General features: G+C 44.2%; 1 protein-coding gene and 1 long non-coding RNA gene across 3 annotated transcripts; one reads left to right on the top strand and one right to left on the bottom strand.

Annotated features, from left to right (window-relative positions):
* Positions 1-74: 74 nt before the first annotated feature.
* LOC112574791 lies at positions 75-6,508 on the bottom strand. Its single transcript, XR_003101490.1, has 3 exons — positions 6,420-6,508; positions 5,714-5,812; positions 75-1,445 (listed from the first exon to the last, which is right to left on the bottom strand). It is a non-coding gene; the product is annotated as an uncharacterized LOC112574791 (long non-coding RNA).
* LOC112574790 lies at positions 6,508-21,721 on the top strand. 2 transcript variants are annotated; one of them, XM_025256075.1, is made up of 3 exons: positions 6,508-6,743; positions 21,014-21,133; positions 21,514-21,721. In XM_025256075.1, exons 1-3 carry the CDS (start codon positions 6,555-6,557, stop codon positions 21,574-21,576), a joined length of 372 nt encoding a protein of 123 aa, XP_025111860.1. In that variant the 5' UTR covers positions 6,508-6,554; the 3' UTR covers positions 21,577-21,721. The 2 variants fall into 2 exon arrangements, with proteins under 2 accessions (XP_025111860.1, XP_025111861.1); XM_025256076.1 differs by lacking the exon at positions 6,508-6,743 and adding an exon at positions 12,109-12,809.
* Positions 21,722-22,147: the final 426 nt, after the last annotated feature.

Below are 22,147 nucleotides of genomic sequence, written 5' to 3'. Positions count from 1 at the left end.
CTAGTCACAGCACAAAGGAAATCGGTCCCTGGTCGGTTCCATCAGTGATCAGTTGGACCACACGCGAGTTCATTAGCGAGCTAATCACAACCAGGAGTCGATTGGACCACTGATGACAAAAATAGTTCAGAGTCGAATCTTTCGGGCAAAGACCGACATGGCAGGTCTACTGATGCCGATAAAGAAGTGAATGTCGATGGTGGAATGATGGGCAATGATGAAGTCAAAGCGACTATAGTTGTAGTCGGATCGGCAAACGGTCGAATCAACCAGTCCCCGGATAATCGCGTTAAAGAAACAGGATGACATTAAAAACATGCTCGTCAAAAGACGCCTGGGTACATGTCGAAACGAATCTGACAGAATGCAAAGTGTAGATAAACAAGTGAGAGAAAATACAATTAATTCAGCAGAATTCACCAGTAAGCCCTAGAGAATACAAGAGGTTGTTACTGCTCGTTGTGGCTCACCAAACGTTGTGCCGTAGTTTGCTGATAACATTGTGGCGATGATATCAGGAGAAATAGGATCTCTCAGCAGGTACTTTAGTACTAGTGTGATATTGCAAGTGGAGGCGCCCCGATCAACAGTGTGCATGTCCGTGCAGGTGAGAGTAGACAGGTAACTTCAGTGCCAGTCTATGGCGCAGATGACTGGTCAATAGAGGGCGGTGCTCCCCCCGACTTCCGTGAAGATGTTCTTGATGTTGAGGCTAGAATGTCACTGTGTGCACCACTCACAGAACAAGTAACAATCCATCGTCTTCAGTAGCCAGACGGCCAGGAACTGTTCGCAACACAACCAAGAAGCCATCATCTCCAATAACATTTCCAGCGACCATCACGACGTTGTACCGACAGTTCAAACAACTCCATGGCAAGAATCGTTCAAGAACAATCCATACTCTCACAATTCAAGTTGTTTATAATTCACAGTCTTCCATAGTCATTATTTTACAATAATAAAAACCCTATATCTTCCCACAAGGAAGCTAAGACAATAACATCCATATTCTTCACGACAAAACTCAAGAGAGGAAGTGTTCTAAATATTACATTTTAAAAGTTAAGATCCGAGCACGTGACTGCCCACCCAGGGAGAATGCTGCAGGTTGTCATGACAGCCTTCATTCTTCTCTTGTAACCACGGGACAGTGTTGCAGGCTGTCATGGAGGTCTTGGTTGTTCCTTGTAACCCGAGAGTGATCTTTGTTTGGTATGCACATCAGTGTTAGTCTTCACGTGCCACGTAGCCACGTAGTGCTGGACGCTACTAAAGAGGATTGAGCACGTTGTACGTCTCACGTAGCTTGGCAGTTGTAATTGCTGTGTGTAGGCAACTCTTCTGGCTCTAACGACCACCGAAGCTCAAATTCCAGTTAATTCTTGTCGATCTGCTTCTTACTATTGATTGCCAGCCACTGCTTAGCAGCCACCACAAACAAACTGTCAAACAAATATGAGAGAGAGAGAGAAGGACTTACGGGTACAGCTCAGTTTATTGTGATATCTGTGTCTACCTACCCAAACCTCTGTCTCAATATTTAAGTCGATGCTTTGTCTCACGTCCACCCACCACCTACTATACCCGTTGTCCCCACCCAACTCCACGTCTTATTTGAAAATAATCATGTCAGATACAAAGTCGACAGATAAAGCAAACTCACGTCTGCTAGTTCGATTCACCATGCAACCAGCAGTAAATATACAGTCCACGCCCTGTAATGTCCACAGTTGGAAACACCCGGCCTTTGAGCTCCTCACCTTGAGATTTGCACACTCATTCTGGGTGTGTGGGGGGGGGGACCGAGAGAGAGGAGAGAGAGGGAAGGATTGGGAGAGATAGGACTTTCATGCCTCTGACAAATCGTTTGTTGTGATTCTTTTTTAATATCTTAAACGTATGAGTGGCCTGTGTACTAGAAAAGTCATTAGTACTCGTCCTCACCACCCGCCATCACTCGTCCTCACCACCCGCCATCACTCGTCCTCACCACCCGCCATCACTCGTCAATCCGCCATCACTAGTCCTCACCACCCGCCATCACTCGTCCTCACCACCCGCCATCACTCGTCCTCACCATCCCCGTCATCACTCGTCCTCACCACCCCGCCATCACTCGTCAATCCGCCATCACTCGTCCTCACCACCCGCCATCACTCGTCCTCACGGCGGCTGCTCGATGGGCTGCGATCGGAAAAGTGATCAGAGGCTGTCACTGACCCCGACCTGTCGACTACGCCAATGACAGACATTTGAGGCGTGTACTTTGTGATCGCACGCTGTTACAAATTTTCTAAATGTAACAACAAAAATCGTTAATTTTTCAGGGTCAGCATCTGGGACTTTGTTCTCTTTTCCTTGTCCTGCCTGTCGTTCTGATTCTATTCTCGCAATTGTGTGTAGAGAGCGTGTGTACCACAGCTGGGTGTGTTTCTGTTGGTGAGTGTTTGCTGTCCGACCCACGTGTGAATGATGGATGTCAGGTGAGAATATCCAGGTGAACTGTTACAGCGAATATGCTTTTTGTGTATTCACTAACAGTGAGCGTGAATGTGAACTGTCGCAGCTTGTGTGTGTGTGAGTGGGTGTGTGTGTGTGTGAGCGGGTGGGTGAGTGGGTGAAGGAGTGTTTGTAATCTAAGAACAGATACAAGACGGCGAAGTGGAGAGCACGCAGTCTCACTGCTACAGTCGCTACCTGTATGACTCAGCGGACTGACACAGGTGACAGCTTGAGTAGGTACCCGGTTCCCTACAGGTCTGGGGGAGGCAGCGAGAGAGAGGAGCTGACTACTGCCTTCATAAAACTTGCCACCCCACCCCTCTTCTTATCTATCTGCATGTCTCTCTGTACATTTTCTCTAGCACTCTGTTTTTCTCTCTCACACACTTTCTTTCACACACTTATCTCTCGCTCGCCAACTCTAATTGTTTCTTTCTCATACACTCTCACCCACTCACTCTCAGCCACGGACTGTTCTCTCTCTCTCTCACACACACAAGGTAGGTATTTGAAGTGGCAATGTGCTAAGTGAACACAAAGCCCAGGTTTCAGTTCAGAGAACAACTGGACCGAAATCAAAGGAGAACAAACCCTCCATTGATTTTAACAAAAGTAAAAAAAGAATTGCAAATGCTGGAATGTGTTTAAAAGAGGTGAAAATGATGGCAATACTGCTGAGACAGATTTCAAGTATACTTTGCTGTAAGTGCAATATGACACCTTGGACAATCCTGACACAGGCGGAGAGCAGCGGGACGTTATTCCCTCGAGCGCCATCTTGAAACTAGAACGAGACCTCACGTGCGGGTGTAGTGGCTACTGAGACTTATATATATATACACACTCCCAACATGTCATACCTGTCATCATCTGTACAGAAAGGCACATAGCAGTGCCTGTGATTAGACTTTCTTTGTGAAGCTTCGGCCATTCTTCGTAATGAGGAGGCACATGAAGCCTCGTTTTGAAAATTCTAACGAGCTCACCGTGACTAGGGTCCATAGTGCTGACACAGTGAGGTGGGAGTGCACACCCCTCAGCCTCGTACAAACAGTGTATGGAAGGAACCCTGATCCTGGCACATTGATGTGTTCACACATTTAAATATGATTTGATAAAGGAGGAACAAAAGCTTCACAACCTCAATCCAGTTCATGCCGTGGGAGGAACACATCAGCGTTGACTACTTGCCCCCCAGTTTTAAATTAATCTTAAACGGCGAGACCGGTGTATGTAATCCAAAGAGTACAAAGCAAAATAATAAAGTGGAAGCAAGAAGGATGTGATCATGTTGTAGAGGGAAAAAGCAATGGATGTTTATGTTTGTCCATTAAGCCTTGCATTTTCACAGTCCAAGAAGTCAGAACTAGCCTGGGTCTGGGCTTCATGCAAGCAGTGGTGACATTTTCAACATTGTGTATGCAAAGACTAACTACTCTAAGGACCAAAGAGTACACACAAAACTGCGGTTTTTAGTCTTCACATTAAAATTGTACAAACCTAACACCTCCTCAGTCCAGCCTCCAAACAGTGGGTTTAAAGTTTTTTTTCTTTTAGCGATTTATCTCCACGGTTGGATGATCCTTAAACCAAGGAAGTCATGGCAACGGCTGTCCTGTTTTGTAACCGAACGATTCATGTGCAGAGACCGAAGGACAGATGGCAAAAGAAAGGCAGAAAGAGGGAAATATTATTTGAATATCTGTATAAAGCTGAGGTTGTGTGACGATCTCCACCAATCGTCTACCAGCCCCTGACTGAAAGGTCAAGTAAGGATCACAGCTTCCTGCAGTCAATGGAAGGTTGGGTAGCGCGTCCATGCACATCGTCTTTGTTGGGACCATTCACTGCTGTGTCCCCACATGGGGGATCTGAGAGTACGATAACACCACCGTGCAGGGAGCTGGGTGTTTGCACAGGATATTTGCTCTAAGATTGCACCACACCCTCCTTAGTGCCTGGCGCATATGTGGCAAAACGGGTGCGCAATCCTTGAAGTATGGTAGTATGGAATATTTTCAATACATCGAAGATTTCTGCGACTTAAAAAAAATTAATAAAATAAAAAATATGGAAATAGCTACAGAGCAGAAAAATAAATCCAGGTGGGGTGAGGTGTGGGTGTGTGTATGGCGGGGGTTAAAACCTTCGCCATTTGTTCGATCCTCAGCAAAGTTGGCCGGACCATTCTTTTCATGCATGTGTCGGAGAGTTAGCGACAGAAATCAACCCAGAGTACAGGGTACCCCGTTAAAAACAAACAAACAAATAAACAAACAAAAATGAAAAAAAAAACCTTTCACCGTTTTTAAAATGAGTTGAAGTTTACATTCTGGGAGCGACTGAACTCCTCGTGTCTTGGCATTTACTCCAGGCGGAAAGCTGTTCATTCGAATTCGACATTTTGGTGACACCACAGTCTCTCCATGTCTGTTTGCCGGCAAGATCATTTCACCAAATAACTTGTAACAGCAAGGCAAGGACAGTGTTATGGAAACTGTCTGAGAATGCAACTCAGAGACCTTGTTACTAAACATGACAGTACAAAGTGTGAACTACAGACTGTGTTACTGTGAATGTGACTTCATCATGATGAAGAGTGTGCTACCAACACAAAATTTCTATTTACAAGTCAATGCTGCACTTCTACAAATGGGTTTAAAAATCAAAAACCATGTTTCCGAAAATGAACTAAAGACTGATAATGGATATGAAGTTTTCTAAAGACTATGGTGCCGAATTTTTAATTATGATATTGCATTTAAAGGTCGTGTTAATAAATGCATGCTATAATTACAAGGACCTATTAGTCGATGTCATGCGTTAATTACAGAGACTTAGTACCGAATGTCATGCTATAATCGCAAGCCAAAGACCACATCACCGACTGTAGTGTTCTAATCGCTTGCTGACATCACCATGACTGTAGGACCAAGAGTTCGCCGCCACAGCAACATCGCGGAGGAACACCATTTCAAAGCAAGTGGTTCACTGGCTCATTAACAGATTAGGAACCGTGTTATCACGTGCCATGAATATGAAGGGTGGCAGATTGAGTGAGGGTGGTTACCTCTGGAAACGGCCTTTGACCCGGGCTTTGTTTCGACTCTAACAACACGAGATTAGCAGACCTCCGTGTAGTCACGTGTCGTCGTAGTCACTGGTGTAGTGAACGGTCGTCACCTTTGATGTCACCGCCAGCACTCACCTGCCCTGTATTGCAGTGTTGTCCTCACAGTTAGTTGTCGCAACACTTCACACTCACCAGCTGTTGGCCTGCACAAGTGTGTTGAGGTTCACAGAATATCTGAACAAAGAACAGAATTTTTTTCCGATGCGAGTATCTTGACAGACGGGAGGTATATATGTGTAATGAGTAAATATGTAATGACCTACATCTTCCACAACGAATCGATCAGTTTGGTTATTAAACGATTTTGTGACATTTTATGAGAAATCAATGATCGGATATCTTGGTTGTTAACGTGTTGCTTGGTTTTAAAAAAACTGCCAGGGTTTTATCTCTGGCGGCTTGCCATACCGACAGGGTGAGCTTACTGTTGTGATGTTGCTATTAAACATTATGTACCTCTCCTTGGTGTTTGTCTACTTGCTATCTCATTCCCTTGTGTTTGACTTAATGTTGGTCTACTTGTTCCCACATTGTTTTGCGCATTTTCATTATTCATTGTATGAACAAAGAAACAGTTGAGTTTAGACAACGACTGTAGTCACAACATTAACACGAAGACTTAGCAGATATGCCGACTGGAGAGATGGAAAGAGTGAACGAATAGAGTGAACAGAGTGAATAGAGTGAACAAGCAAGCAAACAAGAGAAGAAGTCAACAGGCAGAAACTACCGTCCCTTCAGTCAATCACAATTGCAAAGCAGCTCGCGTGCGCTCACCCACTCGGACCAAATACTTCAGGATCGAAGATTCCGCAACCGTAGTCGTCCGTACGGCTGCCCTGCCCTGCCTGCACTGCACTGATGGTTGCCGGGCAACCAGACGCTGGGCTTCCTAATCACGTGTCTGGTGCCGGGTATGTCAGTGGGTGACGGGTCCCCACACCTGTCGGGTGGCCAGGGACACAGTGTCTCTGTAGCTGGTGAGGTCACGAGGTGGTGGGTGAAGGGAAGCCATTCTGAAGTCTCACTCGGATTTTTCACTTCTGTGGCTGGCGATCGAGTCTCAGCCGTGAAAGGAAAATTAAAGGAATATTCAGATGAGAAAGTAAGTATTTTTTCTTTAATCAATCAGTTTTTTGCAAGAATTGTCACAAGCAAACAAATTTAGAAAAATTATTGTAGTTTTTGTGTGTGTGTATACAGAATGTTTCTTGACACAAAACAATCTGTCTTTAATTATTATTTCTTATAGTGCCGATTGCTGACATTTTTTTAAATGCATTCAGAGCCTTTTCAAATTAATGGGGTACATGTTACTAGCGGCTATAGACGACATCGCCTGGCTTCAAGATTTTGTCAACCACAGTCAGAATAGGAATCCTTTCCTGTCAAGAACAAAGCAGGGTTAATGGAAGGCAATCTTTAATTGTTTACAGAAGCAATATCAGTCTGTGATTCTCATTAATTATCGAAGACAGACAGGTGTGTATAGAGACTGGCTCCTATACTAGAGTGTCGTTCCACAAGGGCAGCTTCCTTTGTCTTAGAACCTCGGAAGGTATTTATTTATCGTCATTCATAACACGAGCTACTGCTACTACAAGGATCATCCTCTTACAACAACAACAACAACAACAACAACAACAACAACAACAACAACAACAACAACAACAAGAAGCTTGTATAGTGAAGTATCACACAACATAGATGTTCACACATTTATATAAAACAATGCCTGACAAAAACAAGACTAAAAGGAAATAAATCTTTAAAAATGGACGTCAAACAACACTAACAAAATTCAACATCAGTATTAGAAAAGGTCAGGTAATTTCAGCAAACAGAACAAAATGAAATATACAATCAATACTAAGAAAATGTTCATCACTAGCCGGACTCACCGCCGTTGCCCAGGTGACGGATAGAAACCGCAAAATCCAGTCCGCGGTGCGAATGGTGCGAGACTTGGTTGGCCGAGATAACAACTCTCTAGCAACTACATGAACCACACACAGCCCATCACCTAACCCTAAATATAAAGAATGTTGCTGACAGATTTGATGAGGATGTTTATTTTTGTATAATTATCAACCGCAGGTACATACATACATATATATCACCACACAGTTTTATTGTTAAGAGAGGTTACAAATAATTTGTTAACACATGTACATCGCCACAGTCTGCTTTCATTTTAATATCTGGCTCACTCATTTATTTGTTATGCTCGTTCCCACAGTAGGGAAAGATTCCTTGGTATACATCGCCTAAAGCGAAGGACTACTGAATGGTTGATGCTGGCTGTGGTGCTTGACACCAAATACATTTTATAAGGAACTTGTATGGGCATTGTATGAGTATTACACTACATCATGTGGGCGTTATATCGGTGTGGGAATCGGATAACCAAAGGCTTTAGATCTTATATATGTCCTAGGTCAGAGGCGTGAACGCTAGCTGGTCAACAATAATAATACTAAAGTTAATTTATATACCACTTTACACCATCATCAAATGCAGGCTCAAAGTGCTCTACCCCCAAAACAAAACAAAACAAAACAAAACAAAACAAAACAAAACAAAACAAAACAAAACAAAACAAAACAAAACAAAACAAAACAAAACAAAACAAAACAGAACAAAACAAAACAAAACAACAAAACATTAATAACGAGCGTTGATCTTAAAAGAAACCCATAAGATAATTGTGTGTTCACGTAGTGTGGTCACCCATGTCAAATATCGCCATCAGTACACATGCGGTCTGTCTCCTGGACATTGAAATTTTCAATAAAGTCCATAAAGTTTTGCGTTAAAAAGTAGTTGAGAGTTAGTACGATGTTGTTTATGGAACTCAACTGTTAATCTTTGGTGGAGAGGCTTGACTTTTGCAGACAGAAATCAGTTTCCATGACGACAACTGTTGTTAGAGCATCACACTAACGGTCACACACTAGTTTCAGAGAGATCACAGTGTTCGTCTGCGTGTACAGTGCACGAAGCTTGCTGTGACAACTCACCATCAAAACTTTATCCAACAATTGTAGAAAAAGAATCAGTGTGAAGTTGATGCACACATCTGACATATCAGTCATGACAAGATGGCGCTGGCGTGGCAGTGCAAACAAAATGTTGTAGAAAAGAAGAAAAATGGCACAAGAACAAAATTAAATCCAGGAATACATGAAATTGTGTTTTAGATACACAGAGCAACATTGTACACAAAACTTCACTCAGATTAACAAGAAAAGACGAAAATGCGACGGAGAGCTAAGTCCACTCTAGTCAGTCAGACGAAGGAACATCACTCTCCAGGTCGACACCTGCAGGGTACAGTCACCCCACCCCCATCCCAGGTAAACTCAGCTCACATTAAAAAGAATATCGACAAATATAATAACACAAATAGGCAAACAAAAACAAACAAAAGTCAAGAATACAGGAATAGTATAACAGCAGTCATGCAGCCAGTGGACAGTAGACTCCCATTGCCAGTGAATGGCAACAGCCACATTCATCAAAATCTCCAGCCTCAGTGAGCTGTGACCCTCCCGAAACTACCCCGCCACCCCTCTTCCTCCCTCATTGAAACCTTTATCAGTTCCCCCTACCCGCGCTAATCATTAAGTCCCTGTACTAAATAGTCTTTTGATAAACGGGTGTTCACTACAGTCAACATGTGTGGGGTGTTTACCTGCCTGGGCAAACAAGTACAGAAAAGGCAGAGAAGGAGGGACGGTCACCACCCCACCCCCACCTCCTAAAACTCCCCCAACCCAAATGTCGGGGTCCTTCACCTCACTCGCCCATACAAGTGGGTAGGTGGCTACCTGTAGGTGGATGGAGACCCTATTTCTCTCAGGTACACGTTCTGTCCTGTCTCCGCTGTTCAACCCTGACGCAAAGCTTGCCCTCAGTACTTGCACCCTGGGTAAGCCGGGTCAAGGCCATACCTACTTCATGGGTACACTTGCACCTGTTGTCCTTTGGTCCCCAATGATGACCACTGGCCACGACATTTCAGGACCAGAAACCACAAGATCACCAGACCCTATGGCAGACCTGGGCAAAGGGCGGCCGGCGGGCCGGATCCGGCCAACCTCCTGTCTCTGACCGGCCCGCCCGCTGGCCCGCCTGCCAGTATATCTACGATATATACAGTATTGGGTAAAACAGTTAACTATATTAGTCCGGCCCTCTAAAACCATCCTAATTTCTGATGCGGCCCCTTGGGAAAATTAATTGCCCACCCCTGCCCTATGGTCACATGACCAAAATCCTTACATTCCCCCCTCATTCCCTTAATAACCGTTTTCTGTGAAGATGACAGAACTCAGCTCCGTGTTTGTGTCGGTGTTGTTATGTTCTATTCTCTCAAAGTATTTGGAGAAGCTATAGCATGTTATAATTATTATCGCTTTCTATCAGCCGATGAGAAAATCGTGATGATGCATCAAGTAATTTATTGTCTTCTGTATTTATGGTTTCTCTCGGAGCTTGTTGCCAGAGATCCGGGTATGCTATTTGTTTTAATGAGTGAGCCGAGATCACCAGACGATAGTGTGAGGACTGAATAACGGCCTTGCCGTGACGTCACGACAAACGGACCTCCATGCACAGTCAGTGGTCACAGCACTCGCCCCACTATCCTCCCAGGATACCCGTAATGACAGGGACAGTGAAGGAAAGAGCCGATCAGACGATGATAGAGGGACAGACATCGACATTCGTAATAGTTTCTGTCAAAAATAGCGAGAGAGAGAGAGAGTGAGAGAGAGAGAGTGTGTGAGAGAGAGAGAGTGTGTGACAGAGAGTGTGTGGGCGTTCATGAGCTTTTATATGTGCGGACAGTGAACTGCTGTAGCAGGAGTGGCTGCATCATCAGTACTTGTACAACTATTATTATTATTGCCACTTTACTCTCTCACATACACACACATACTCACACACACATACACACACATACTCACACACACATACACACTCTCACACACACAAGCCTAAGAAAGACACAGTCCGTTATTGGCTGTTGTGTCTTAACTGACTGTACCTTGTCTGCTGTAGTGTCAGCCACAGTAAACACCATGACGATGTTTAAATTAATTTAATATTAATTATTCAATTAATTTATATTTATTTTAAAATCATGTATGTGTGGGTGCGTGCATTAATGCATGTTGATGTCAATAGATACTCTGTAGGTCATGTACACATTCTTTACACTGATTGCCAATGAGCCTGGAGGAAGGAAGGAAGGAAGGAAGGAATGATATTGTGTCTTGGTCACACTCCAGTGGTTCTGCACTCGCTTCTCTCGACAGACCAGCGGAGGTGGCCTGACCTGCTCAGCAAGGTTGTGTAATGATCTCACATCACAAAGAAACATTTGTGAGATTGCCAAACGGTTCACCGAGTATTTAGAACGCGGTCGTCCGATTTCGTATTTAAATGAGGGACATACAAAGTGCTGTTGCCGGGTACAACACATGTGGGGGCTCCACGGGTGGTTGTAAAGAGTTATTTGTAATCCATATTTTCTATTTAGTCTCACTTCGTCGATCGTCAGATTGTTTGGGTCCATTTCCTTTGTAAAGTGGAGACGAGGCAGGCTGCTGGTCTGTTTGTTTAACTGAGTCATGTGAATGTGTCCACAGTACCACACACTGTACTGCACTTGATGAGTCTCGTGGAAATCACACGGTTACCAGTGACCTAGCTGCACTGCCCAGTGCCCTGCACTCCCCAGTGACAATGTTCTCTCACACTCATACCTACCATCAAGATGGAGATATGGAGATGAAGCACACTTACAATCACATTTGACTGACAAAAGCCAGCATGTGGTAGCCGTATGTCTAAACAACAACAACAACCACCGTCTCCTGTTGGTGGTACACGAGGACCAGTCCATGACTTATACTTACCCCAGGCTTCTCACAATATTTTATTCTTACTTTTTGGTTATTTATTCGTCTTGTGAACTAGAGCTATTTAGGCTGGCAATATCAAGCACTGACAGTAAATACAATAATTACAGGAAACAACTGATGCATCGTGTCCTTTATTCTTTTGCAGTATGCTTTGATAAGTTGTTCGTATGGCAGTCAGCTCGCCTGCGAATATGGATGTCTGGAGGGCAAGTCTTGCGGAGATCGTTTGTAATTGACTTATAATAGTTTATAATTACAATAATTCTTAGTAGTTTTTACCGATCACACTTCTTGCTCATTTGCATATGTCTGTCTGTTCAGACCTGTCTGGTCATAATTTTTTGTTGCAAAGTTCTTCTCTGAAGAAAAGAGAGACCGGGATATCTGCCGCCATAGAAAAGTCGACCCCGAGAAAGGTGATTGATGCCCGTCTTACCATAACGTGAATGGCGGCACCACGTGACACACAGGTGCCTCCTTTGTACGCAGTCATGTGTGACTGCCGACACTGGAGAAATCGGACAGATATGTGTGACCTGGGAGAAGTGTGGGGGGCTGGTCTTTGCGCAACTGAACCTTGTTGACCTTTTGCACCAGATACGTCTGTAGACAGACTACAGATTATTTAACTCTTTCTTTGAGTTGTGCATACAGAAGCACAAAGCACGCACACCGACACACTGACGGAAATACAAAGCTTCCGACCGTCCCACTTTCATTGCCATCGGCGGAAGACCGACTTGCCATCTACACTTTGCAGAGGACAGGCACTGACAGAGACCTGATGGTAGGCACTGACAGAGACTTGATGGGAGGCACTGACAGAGACCTGATGGCAGGCCCTGACAGAGACCTGATGGCAGACACTGACAGAGACTTGATGGCAGACACTGACAGAGACCTGCAGGACCTTACCAACACACTGACACACATTTCCAGCGGGTATGGCATGAAGATCAGCTCTGGCAAGAACAAAGTCTTGGGGATCAAAGACCTTGTTACTAACATGACAGTACAAAGTGTGAACTACAGACTGTGTTACTGTGAATGTGACTTCATCATGATGAAGAGTGTGCTACCGACACAAAATTTCTATTTACAAGTCAGTGCTGCACTTCTACAAATGGGTTTTTAAATCAAAGACCATGTTTCCGAAAATGAACTAAAGACTGATAATGGATATGAAGTTTTCCAAAGACTATGGTGCCGTAGAGATGTGTCTGCAGAAAGGTATCCGCCAGGTAATAAGCTTGTGACTCCATATAGACATAATTGTGGAATAGTGAGAATTGTAATATATACTGCATATTATTTAAACAGCAGACAGAAAGAATGACTTTGTGAAGAAAGGATATGTGTCAGAAGCAGCCACAATTGGGTAGAAAAGGTCTGTAGACCTATCTACATGAAAATGTTATTTGCTGGTCTCTTGCATGTTAGTCAAGCTCTTGCCCTGGTTGTCAACAAGACAAAGAGAAAATACACTGTCTCTCTTTCTCTTACTTTCTCTCTCTCACATACTAAGCACAAGCTGTCTAAGAAACAAAAGTGGGATGTGGGTGGTGTGGGTGGTGTGGCTTGGGTTGTCTTACTCAAACCTAATGCAACAAACAGAATGTGTGCAGACTAACAATTATGTACAATATTCCTAACAAATAAAATGAAGAATGATAAGTAGTCAAGTTTGTAGCATTCAGTGTATACAGACCACCATATTGTCAGCCCCATAAAGTGTCAGACAGCTGGTGTCTTTCCCAGAAATCTTTGACAGAAAATAATGAACAACCTCGCCATAAACAACCGAAGAAATGTGAAACTACAATAGTAATGTCATGCTACAATACTCTATGTCATGTTACAATAATAAATGTCATGCTACAAGAACAAATGTCATGTTACATTACTAAATGTCATGCTACAAGAACAAATGCACCGCAGAAGAGAGGCATGTGAACCATGGCCTAAATGTCGTTTTTCCAATTTTAAATGGATGAACACGTGCTCGCATGTTTATTTTATTTGCCACTAGATATTTGGTCACGGAACACTGACTCCGGCGGATTTAGGACTGATAGATGACAGAGGATGAGTGAGGATGACAGAGAAAGACTCGAGTTTCTGTAGGAGGTATTGTTGTTGCTGGTCTTACTGAGGATGATGTCAGTGATGATGTTCCATTCAAACTTCTTGTCTTGCGCGTGTTGTCTTAGAGCTGGGGAGTGGTGAAAACAATGGCTGAATGTCTGACAATCAGGAAAATGTGAGCTACTGAGAGTTGTTGACCATATCGAGAGAGAGACTGAAACACTTGAACCACTTGCTTGAAACGAAATACCCGATAAAAGTCGTCGTCCGGCGAGACTTGCGGGTATCGTTGGTGAGGAAAGTTGTTGTGTGGCCTCATTGTTACCCACCTTGTGCACACCCGTCCTTTGATACCTCTCTCTTCCCTTGCTACCCTCAGGCCTACCTGTGCGAGGAAAATGTAGAGAATTATCCTTTGTTCAGAACCTTTTAACGTTTGCGGCTAATTTCATTGAAAATTTTAATTGCTGCTGTTGTTTACACCCTTTCTGTGGGCTGTAGCCAATCAATCAATCAAGTCTTTAATTGTCTCTGTTTGTGTGTATATGTATGTGTGTGTCTGTGTCTGTGTGTGCGCACATGTGAACATGACCGTAAGTACATGTCAGGGAGATTCACCTCCCTTCAAAGAACATTTGGCAATGTGGAGTCTGGGAAGCCAGAGCTCACCAACCGGGTACTAGCGACTGACAACATGTAGTATGTCAGCATGTCAGAGACTGACAGGTGTGCCAATGTGCCATGGCAATGTTCCCCTCACCTCCGACACACCACCCACCCTCTACCTACTGAGGCATGCTGGGACTTAGTCGGCGCCTTTCAGTGAACAATCGGGTATTTTGCGGACCTACACCTTCATGTCCGTACTGACTCCACCCTAACACCCAGGAGAGAAATGGGCGGGGAAAACACTTTTCAGGTATCAACCTGGCGTCTTTTTCTTTTATGTGGAGTTGAGACGGGGAGGCGATTTGTTTTAATAGTTGGGAGGTACAGGGCAAGGGGAGGACGACTGGGTCCGCCTTTCAAAGTCTCGCCTCGGCGCTGTGACTTGCACACCGGGTACTTCCCACTCCTCCATTAAACTTTAGCAGTCGTGAACTTGTCCTGATATATCCTAGGGATTATCTGTAGTCTCAGATAGCGAGGGTCAGAGTAGAAATGTTGACCCTTGAGATAACCACAGCTTTCGAAGTATAAGGACATGAAGTATTTTCATTGTCTCCCACTTCCCTCAATCATGTGCTCGTATATAGGATTGCATACAGGATGCAATCGACCTGTTTACCCGCACTTTCCGCTCTGTTGCTTTGACTTTGTTATGCTAAACAAATGAACAATATAGTATACACGTCCTGGTGGACTCGGCTACAGTCATCCATGCACACCAACACACAGCTGCATCTTGCCACTAATTCTCAGCAGCTGCACGTCCTGGACGAAGACCCAGCTTCACAGAACATGTCAATGAAAGTTTGAGGTGAAACATCGTCACTCATCGCTGTCGTCGGCATTTAGATGCACCTGTAGATGTGGTGTCCAACGAAACGCAAGGGGGAATCGCACTTATGATCTGATCGGTCTACCATAAGTACATCGTCAGTGGCGTGCAGTTCACAGGAAAACAAAGTCGAGTGAACAAAGGTCACGTGACTCAGATAAAGAGCGAGGATTTCTCAATGACTGAGCATACAGGACAAGACTGACTGGTCCCACTTCGTTGTTTCACCCGAAAGCTGGAAAAGTGTGTCGAGGTGTGCGACAGGTGTGCTCATGGATGATGTCGCTGGTGACACCTGGATGTGGCTTTGGTAGATGTGTTTGATGTTTGCCGCAACGTTTACCACGGACGAGTGAAAGTAAAATTTGGGGACACGCGAGGTAAAATATTTTGTTATTTTTCTCTGTTTTGCTATCTGCGAGAAAACCTAGAGCTTGTAGGACAGTTTACAGACGATATCGCTGGTATTTAATTAGAAGCAGTAAACGAGCTCAGCTGCTGTCGAGGATGGAGAATACTGTCCACGTGATGAAAGTCATTGCCGGCTGCTATACTAAGCCACTCACAGAGAGTTCCTTATACTTTTATGTTCTTATCAACAAGTAAGATGATTGAAATGGGATTGTCAACAACAACAGACTCCAGCCGCTTTCGGATGAGATTGAAAAATAATCAAACAAAAACTGAATTCAAGAAACAAACACAATATATAAAGATACTCAATAAACAATAATATTGATTTACGCACTTCACAGACATCTACTTAGACATATTATAATAATCATAGTTTCCCCTTAAAAAATAAAGTCCATAATTACAAGATCGTGTTGAGATTGTCCCAAAATGAAACCTGAAACAGTAGCGAATATCACTGCTTGCCTCAGTCTTTACAATTTATCACACGGCAGCCGCTCAAAGAGGCCGGCACTTCAAAGAAAACAGCCGCCGCCATGAGACACCCGCCATACCCATCAACCACATCCACCCGTATCACCATCTGCCTACCTTTTTCGTTTTGCTTTTCCTTCGCTTGGAACTAGTTATAAAAAAGTGAGGTTTATAACGGGGGCGTAGTCGTTATCAGCTGTGAATATTTGCTACAGTCGGTGGGTAGGCAAGGGAAGCAAGCCAACAGCAGTGAAGTATCGGGTGGAAGGCGCGGTGAGATTTGAACCAACAAACTAACTGCGTGTTGGCCGCCCTGGCAAGTGCTTTCTATATGTGTGTGTGTGAGTCATTCACATGTTCGTCACACTTGCTCAGCTTTATATTACTGTTGTGGTCAATGAACTGACTGCAACACAGTTTGCGAGCGGCTGGTTACCTCCCTTTGTGAGATAATGTTCCCACCCCATCAGACTCTTCTTTTACCCCCTTCACTCCCCTGCCAGTAACCGTTACCTGTCTGGTGCTGGGGCTTGTGTTTTACGACAGGGTGTCAGACACCCGTGACTAGAGTCTGAAGTGGCTTTGAGAGTTGTCTTGCTTGTCTCTCACCAAAGAGCTTTGCACTGGAGCCGCCATGTCCAGAGTCTGTGCCAGGCAATGAATCGGGGATCGACTCTGTTTGCCTCTGGTCATAAAACTATAAGCAGGTCATTGTAATAGTCGTTGTCTAGTTTGTTTTAATTTTTCGAGGGTTGGGGAGATACGTTAGGGCCCGCTCTTTGTGCAAAGTGGAGTTGGACAAAGTCGCCGGTCCTCCAGAGAAGTAGTGTGTGTAGAGAATTCCCTCATCTCCATCTGACCATTGCGATATTTACTTTCAATTTTCTGGTAGCGTTTGTTGCTCTCAGAGCTTAGTAAAAGAACATGAGCAATACTGTTGTGTATCTTTATATATGTACAGCTTATTTGTAAAGCCAAGAACTCAGCCCGTCACCATCCCCGCCATCTTCACCCTAGTGGAGGAGGTTATCGGAATTTCGCTTTCTGATTAATTCCCGTCTGATAAAAATATTTTTTGCAGGTCGCCCGTGAGTCTATAAATACGGGATTTTAGGTGTTTAATGTCGGCAAAGACTTTTGTTACCTTCTAGTACATTTGTAAAGGAGACTGTGGGACCCAGGTGACGACATGAGGTCAACCGCCAGCGGCTTCTCGTTTGTCGATGACTTTGTGTCTGTGGTCAACTCGTCAGCCATCGCGTGGACGCAAGATATGTGTTTATCATGCTGTAAACGCCCTTCTCAACATGATAAATATAAACCAACAACAACACCAAGTTTGGTCAAGTTTTGATGTTGTCGTCTGGTAAAAATACTCGTGGGATCAATCATGTCCTCGAGGGAGGAGCAATAACTGTGAGGAGCGGCAATACTTTGATGGAAGTTGTGCCCAACACTGGGCACTAAGTCAATAGCATATTGAAGTTCATGATTAATTGTGTCAGGGCAATTTCAGACTGTCAACTCTGATTATCTTCCTCTCGTGTGTTTCGACACTTGTAAAACATTGTTGGTATACACAAGGTCCATCACACATAAGTGTTTGCCTTTTGTTTTACTTCCACCTCTCTTGCGATGAAACTAGACTCCGGGGATGCGGCGACCAGATGGGAAGATCATTTGAACAAATCAATTCAAAGCAAATTTAAGTGTTTACTTCCTCTTTGCATTAAGTCGGACACATTCACCAACCGAACGTAAAAGTTTACTTTTAAATTTTTCACATTAATTTAATTATATTTTAAATAACTAAATATTTTTATCACAACTAAAGCAAATGACACTATGTGCGCCTACCACACAATAATAAAAAGACTGGAGACTGAAATATTAAACAAGACACTAGCTAACACTCTGTGCACCAAAACACACCAGTGACTCAAACATGTCATCAACAAAGAAATTCACAGGAAACAAAGAGGAAATAAAATAGTTTGACAAATTAAAGTACCGTGTAAAATAAATGTCTTTGATGCATAATACTACTGTTGATGTTGATTAACAGTTGACAGATTGATTAGTTAATTGATTGCTACACCAGAAGATGAACAACCAGGCATCTGTTATACTTTTGTTGAAGAACCTGTGGAAGTTTTCACAAAGCCAGAAGAATGGGTCAGCAAGCACTTGATGCTCTAGCAAGCTGTGTGTCTGTGTGTCTGTGTGTCTGTGTGTCTGTGTAGCTGGAAAGTTTCAGTTTCCTGTTTGTGATTGAATTCTTTACACGTTCACTGTAAACACACTTCTTCCGCCAACATTACGACTAACCTTCCCATAATGCTTGTCCTTTGTCACACTCTTCCTTTTATAATATCATGTTGCTCTCAGCTCTTGTTCTTGTTATTAGGTTCCTCTGTGTGTTTTCTGTTTTTGATTTTATTCGTCGTTTAGTACGGTTGTTTATTCTTTTATGGCTGATATTTTGCTTGTTTTCCTCTCCCTCTTATGTTGTCCATGTTTCCTTCTTGCTTTTAGGCGCTAAGAGCATGGAGTGTGAGTATGAGCTTTATACATTTTGCATTTATTATTATTATTAATTTCTTTCCGTGGGAAGCAGGGGACACCTTATCTGTGTGAGTCCGAGTGCCGTGTCATGTAAATAGTCTAGTTTGTCACTTAGCAAAACTTCACACAGTGAAGACAAACATTCTCTGAACTCTTTTGTTCCGAACAGCAACTTGTCTCCGTTGTGCTGCTGAGTTCGTGAGATTCGTGATTTAAGCATAATTGTTTTGAAACTAACAAAACAAACAAAAACAAAAACAAAAAACAAGACAAAACAAAACTGAAAGTGCTGAAGACAAAGCAGATACCCAAAGAAATCCCAAGTGTACACACTACATCCACCCTTGCCTGGTACCCTGTGCACGCACAGAGAGAGAGAGAGACGGATGTAAACAAGGTCTCCACCCCACCATTCTCCAAGTTCGACATCCGGCAGCTCCATTGTCCACCCGTGATTACAATAGTCCTTTGATTTAATCACAGGTGTTGTGCGTACTGTTGCACTTAACCTTTTCTGCTTAAAAATACAGGTGAGACATAAACAGTCGTGTAATAATCAAACCAATCTCTAAGCCAGACTAATTGCACGTGTGTACCCAGGCCAGGCCATGGTCAGGCGGGAAGTGTGTATAACGGGTATCGGCGCCACAGGCTGACATCGGGAGTCCGGCCCCTACCCGTCCACACCCACCACTCGCTTTGAAGTACATTGTTGTTATTTGTTAGTTTACCCTCGCTTGGGCAGACACCCAGTAGGTAAACTGAAACTGATGGGCGAATGTCAGTTCAGGTTTGTGTATCACTGAGGAGAAGAAGGCGACAGTCGACTGGTTCATCTGACGTGGAGGCGGACAACCGTTTGTCTACTCTTTGAATATTTATAGCCATCGGCGGGGCGTGCAAAATCATCAACTTGAGGACAATCCTCCATTAGTTGGCAAAGCCGTAGTTTATATACAGTGTGTTAACACTTTAGCAACATGTACAATGCCAGTCGGCCTGGTGCTGACGGTCCTCTGGGTCGCCGTCGCCAACGGACCGCATGTCTGAGGTCAGGAGGCAATGACCAGTCTGCGCATGCGCATAGAGAGGAGGCTGATTACTACTCTCTACATCGTTTGCATTGTCTGTCCCCTGAGGTGCTCGTCTGTGTTCTGTCCATCCCGTCATGGACGTCCCTTGCGTGTCCGTTAACACTGACCTCATTAGTTTGATTCACTTTACACACATTTATTTGCTATGAAAAAAAAAAATCTTTTAGTCACTGAATCTCGAGCTCCATTTGAAATTGCATCAGCAGGGTCAGACCAAATGATTTCTCGGGACAGACGTTCCCTCCCCTGATCTCATGTATAGGGAGGGTAGGGGTGAGGATAAATCCAAAGAAACCAACTGACCGGTTCATTTAACGTGTATTCAATTTATAGATTCAGTGCACATACGCAGGGACACGTAGTCCCCTTCCCCACCCACACAACAAAATCTATCGAGTTTATTGTGCGTGTTGGTCGACCAGGATGAGGAGGAGAGAGACATGGAGGTCGTGAAGGGTTTGTTCCAAACTTTATACCTCCTGAGATAGTTCGATCATCTCGTGACGATGACGCTCTGCACGCTGGTGATGGGTGCTAGTCATGTGACAGTGACACCCACCCTGACTCATGCCACTCTAGAGGAGACAACTCTCTCCGATTCACAGTCAGTACGGTGGACTCAGCTCGACCCCTGTAATGAGGTCGCCTGGTGCATACATCAGGTCGAGTGACAGGAAAAAGCTTCGGCGGGAATGTCAATGTACACACAATATTGAAATAAAATGGTGTCTGACGTCCCCCCGCCAGTCTGTGGACCTGCAGCCTCCAGTCCTGGCGGTCTCACGGGAAGACAACTGCAAATGCCAGCTGCTGCTGATGTCAAGGGCGACACGGACGTTAGAAAGGTCCCCCTGTCTGGGGACACCCCGCCACATTCACACGCATCCCAGCGGATGATGAATAAACCATCGAGAGCAGATGGTGCACATCAACGATGACGAAACACAAACGCCCGAGAAGTGACAGTCCTGGTGGTATCACGTGACTAGCATGCCAGTTAGCTGCTGATGAATTCGCGAAGATGGAGACAGACAAGATATTAAACATCAGTACACTTATAGGGCGATAGATGTCACGTGATAAATATTGAATGTTGAATGATTATTGCTCGCGTGTGTGGATTGCATCTGTCTTCGTCTCTCTCTCTTTCTCTCTCTCCGACCTTACTTTCTCGGCCCCTCTGTGTTTCGGCACATGCGTGGTTTCTAGGTTTCCCGATTCGTATCTCCTGATAACCACAAGCATGAACCACACTTGGAGCCTCGTCATCGTCGTGAGAAATGTAACAGTCTGATGTTTGTGGCTGTTACAGATGTTACACATGTTGAGGACGCGGGGATGTCACATCAACAGGCGCCGCGTTGGCGCAGTGGTGATGCTGGCTGTGGGCTTTAGCCTGACCTTTGTAGTCTTCAGCAAGTCGACCTTTCAGGTGAGGACGTCCGCACGTGAGTCACGTGCCGCTGCCCCTTCCGTCATTTTGTGTTGTCGCCATCATTAGGCCCCACTTTTATCTCAAGGCTACTTTTCCCTTTTTTCCCCTTTCCTTCTCATTTGTTTTTTTCCTTTCTTTTTGTGTGATACCCATCTGCATTGTGACCGCGACACTGACACTACCCGTCTATACAGTGACCGTGTCACTGACTCAAATAAAGATTTGTGTTTGCAGAATGAAGTTTCTCCCTGCAGGATGTTCGTGATGCTAGTTTAAATTTATTATTTTCCTTTAACGATGCCGCTGACAATAATTTGAAACTCCTTCTTTCATCCAGTCTGTTGCTGATGCTAGTTTTGAAACTGTTTTGCATTCAGGATGGCAAATTTCAAGACTGGAAAGAAGGTGTTGTCCCTCGGAAAAGAAGACTTCTACAGTGAAATTCTTCAAGACGGTGGAAGGACAAGACACCTTCCTGTATTCCGCAATCGTCAACCACGAGGAGCCTGTTCACGGGGAGATAAACATCATCATCACAGCCTTCGACTCCACAGCCACGGATGACCTCACTTGTTGTGTTGTGATGAACAACAAGAAGCTGTACACTACCACCGCTTCAGTGTATTACAAATATTACATAGAGGAGTACTTCTCTTCAGTACTGGAAATGTTTAAAAATGCTCCCACCAAAGCCAAGCAGTACAGCTGTGTGGTTCCGCAAATCGGCTTCCAAGCTAGTCACGTGATGCTGACATCCTCGTCCTGTCCTGAAACTTTGGAGGATTACTTGCCAGTCATCTACCCACGGAAAGTTCCCGATGGATTGGCGATTTGTGCGAAAGTAAGTGCTTGTGTTCACATAGTTCACAGTCGCATGAAATGTGTAGAGGATGTCTGGAAAACTTCCCCCTGGCTGCCATGAAGGTATTTACCCACAAACAGCCTCTTTGAAAGAATTTACTCACCGTGAGTCTATTACGAGGGAATCGATTGAGCAAACAGCTGCCGTGC

Source organism: Pomacea canaliculata, linkage group LG11, assembly GCF_003073045.1.
Source record: "Pomacea canaliculata isolate SZHN2017 linkage group LG11, ASM307304v1, whole genome shotgun sequence".
NCBI classification, from domain to species: Eukaryota; Metazoa; Mollusca; class Gastropoda; order Architaenioglossa; family Ampullariidae; genus Pomacea; species Pomacea canaliculata.
This window is presented reverse-complemented; position numbering and strand designations above follow the sequence as displayed.

What these genes read in the sequence shown, in the direction of transcription:
- LOC112574790 (XM_025256075.1), top strand. Translation starts at nt 6,555, where the DNA reads ATGTCAGTGGGTGACGGGTCCCCACACCTGTCGGGTGGCCAGGGACAC. An exon ending in AGGAATATTCAGATGAGAAA is followed by an intron (nt 6,744 to 21,013) that starts GTAAGTATTTTT and finishes TGGCTGTTACAG; the next exon opens with ATGTTACACATGTTGAGGAC. An exon ending in TCAGCAAGTCGACCTTTCAG is followed by an intron (nt 21,134 to 21,513) that starts GTGAGGACGTCC and finishes TTTTGCATTCAG; the next exon opens with GATGGCAAATTTCAAGACTG.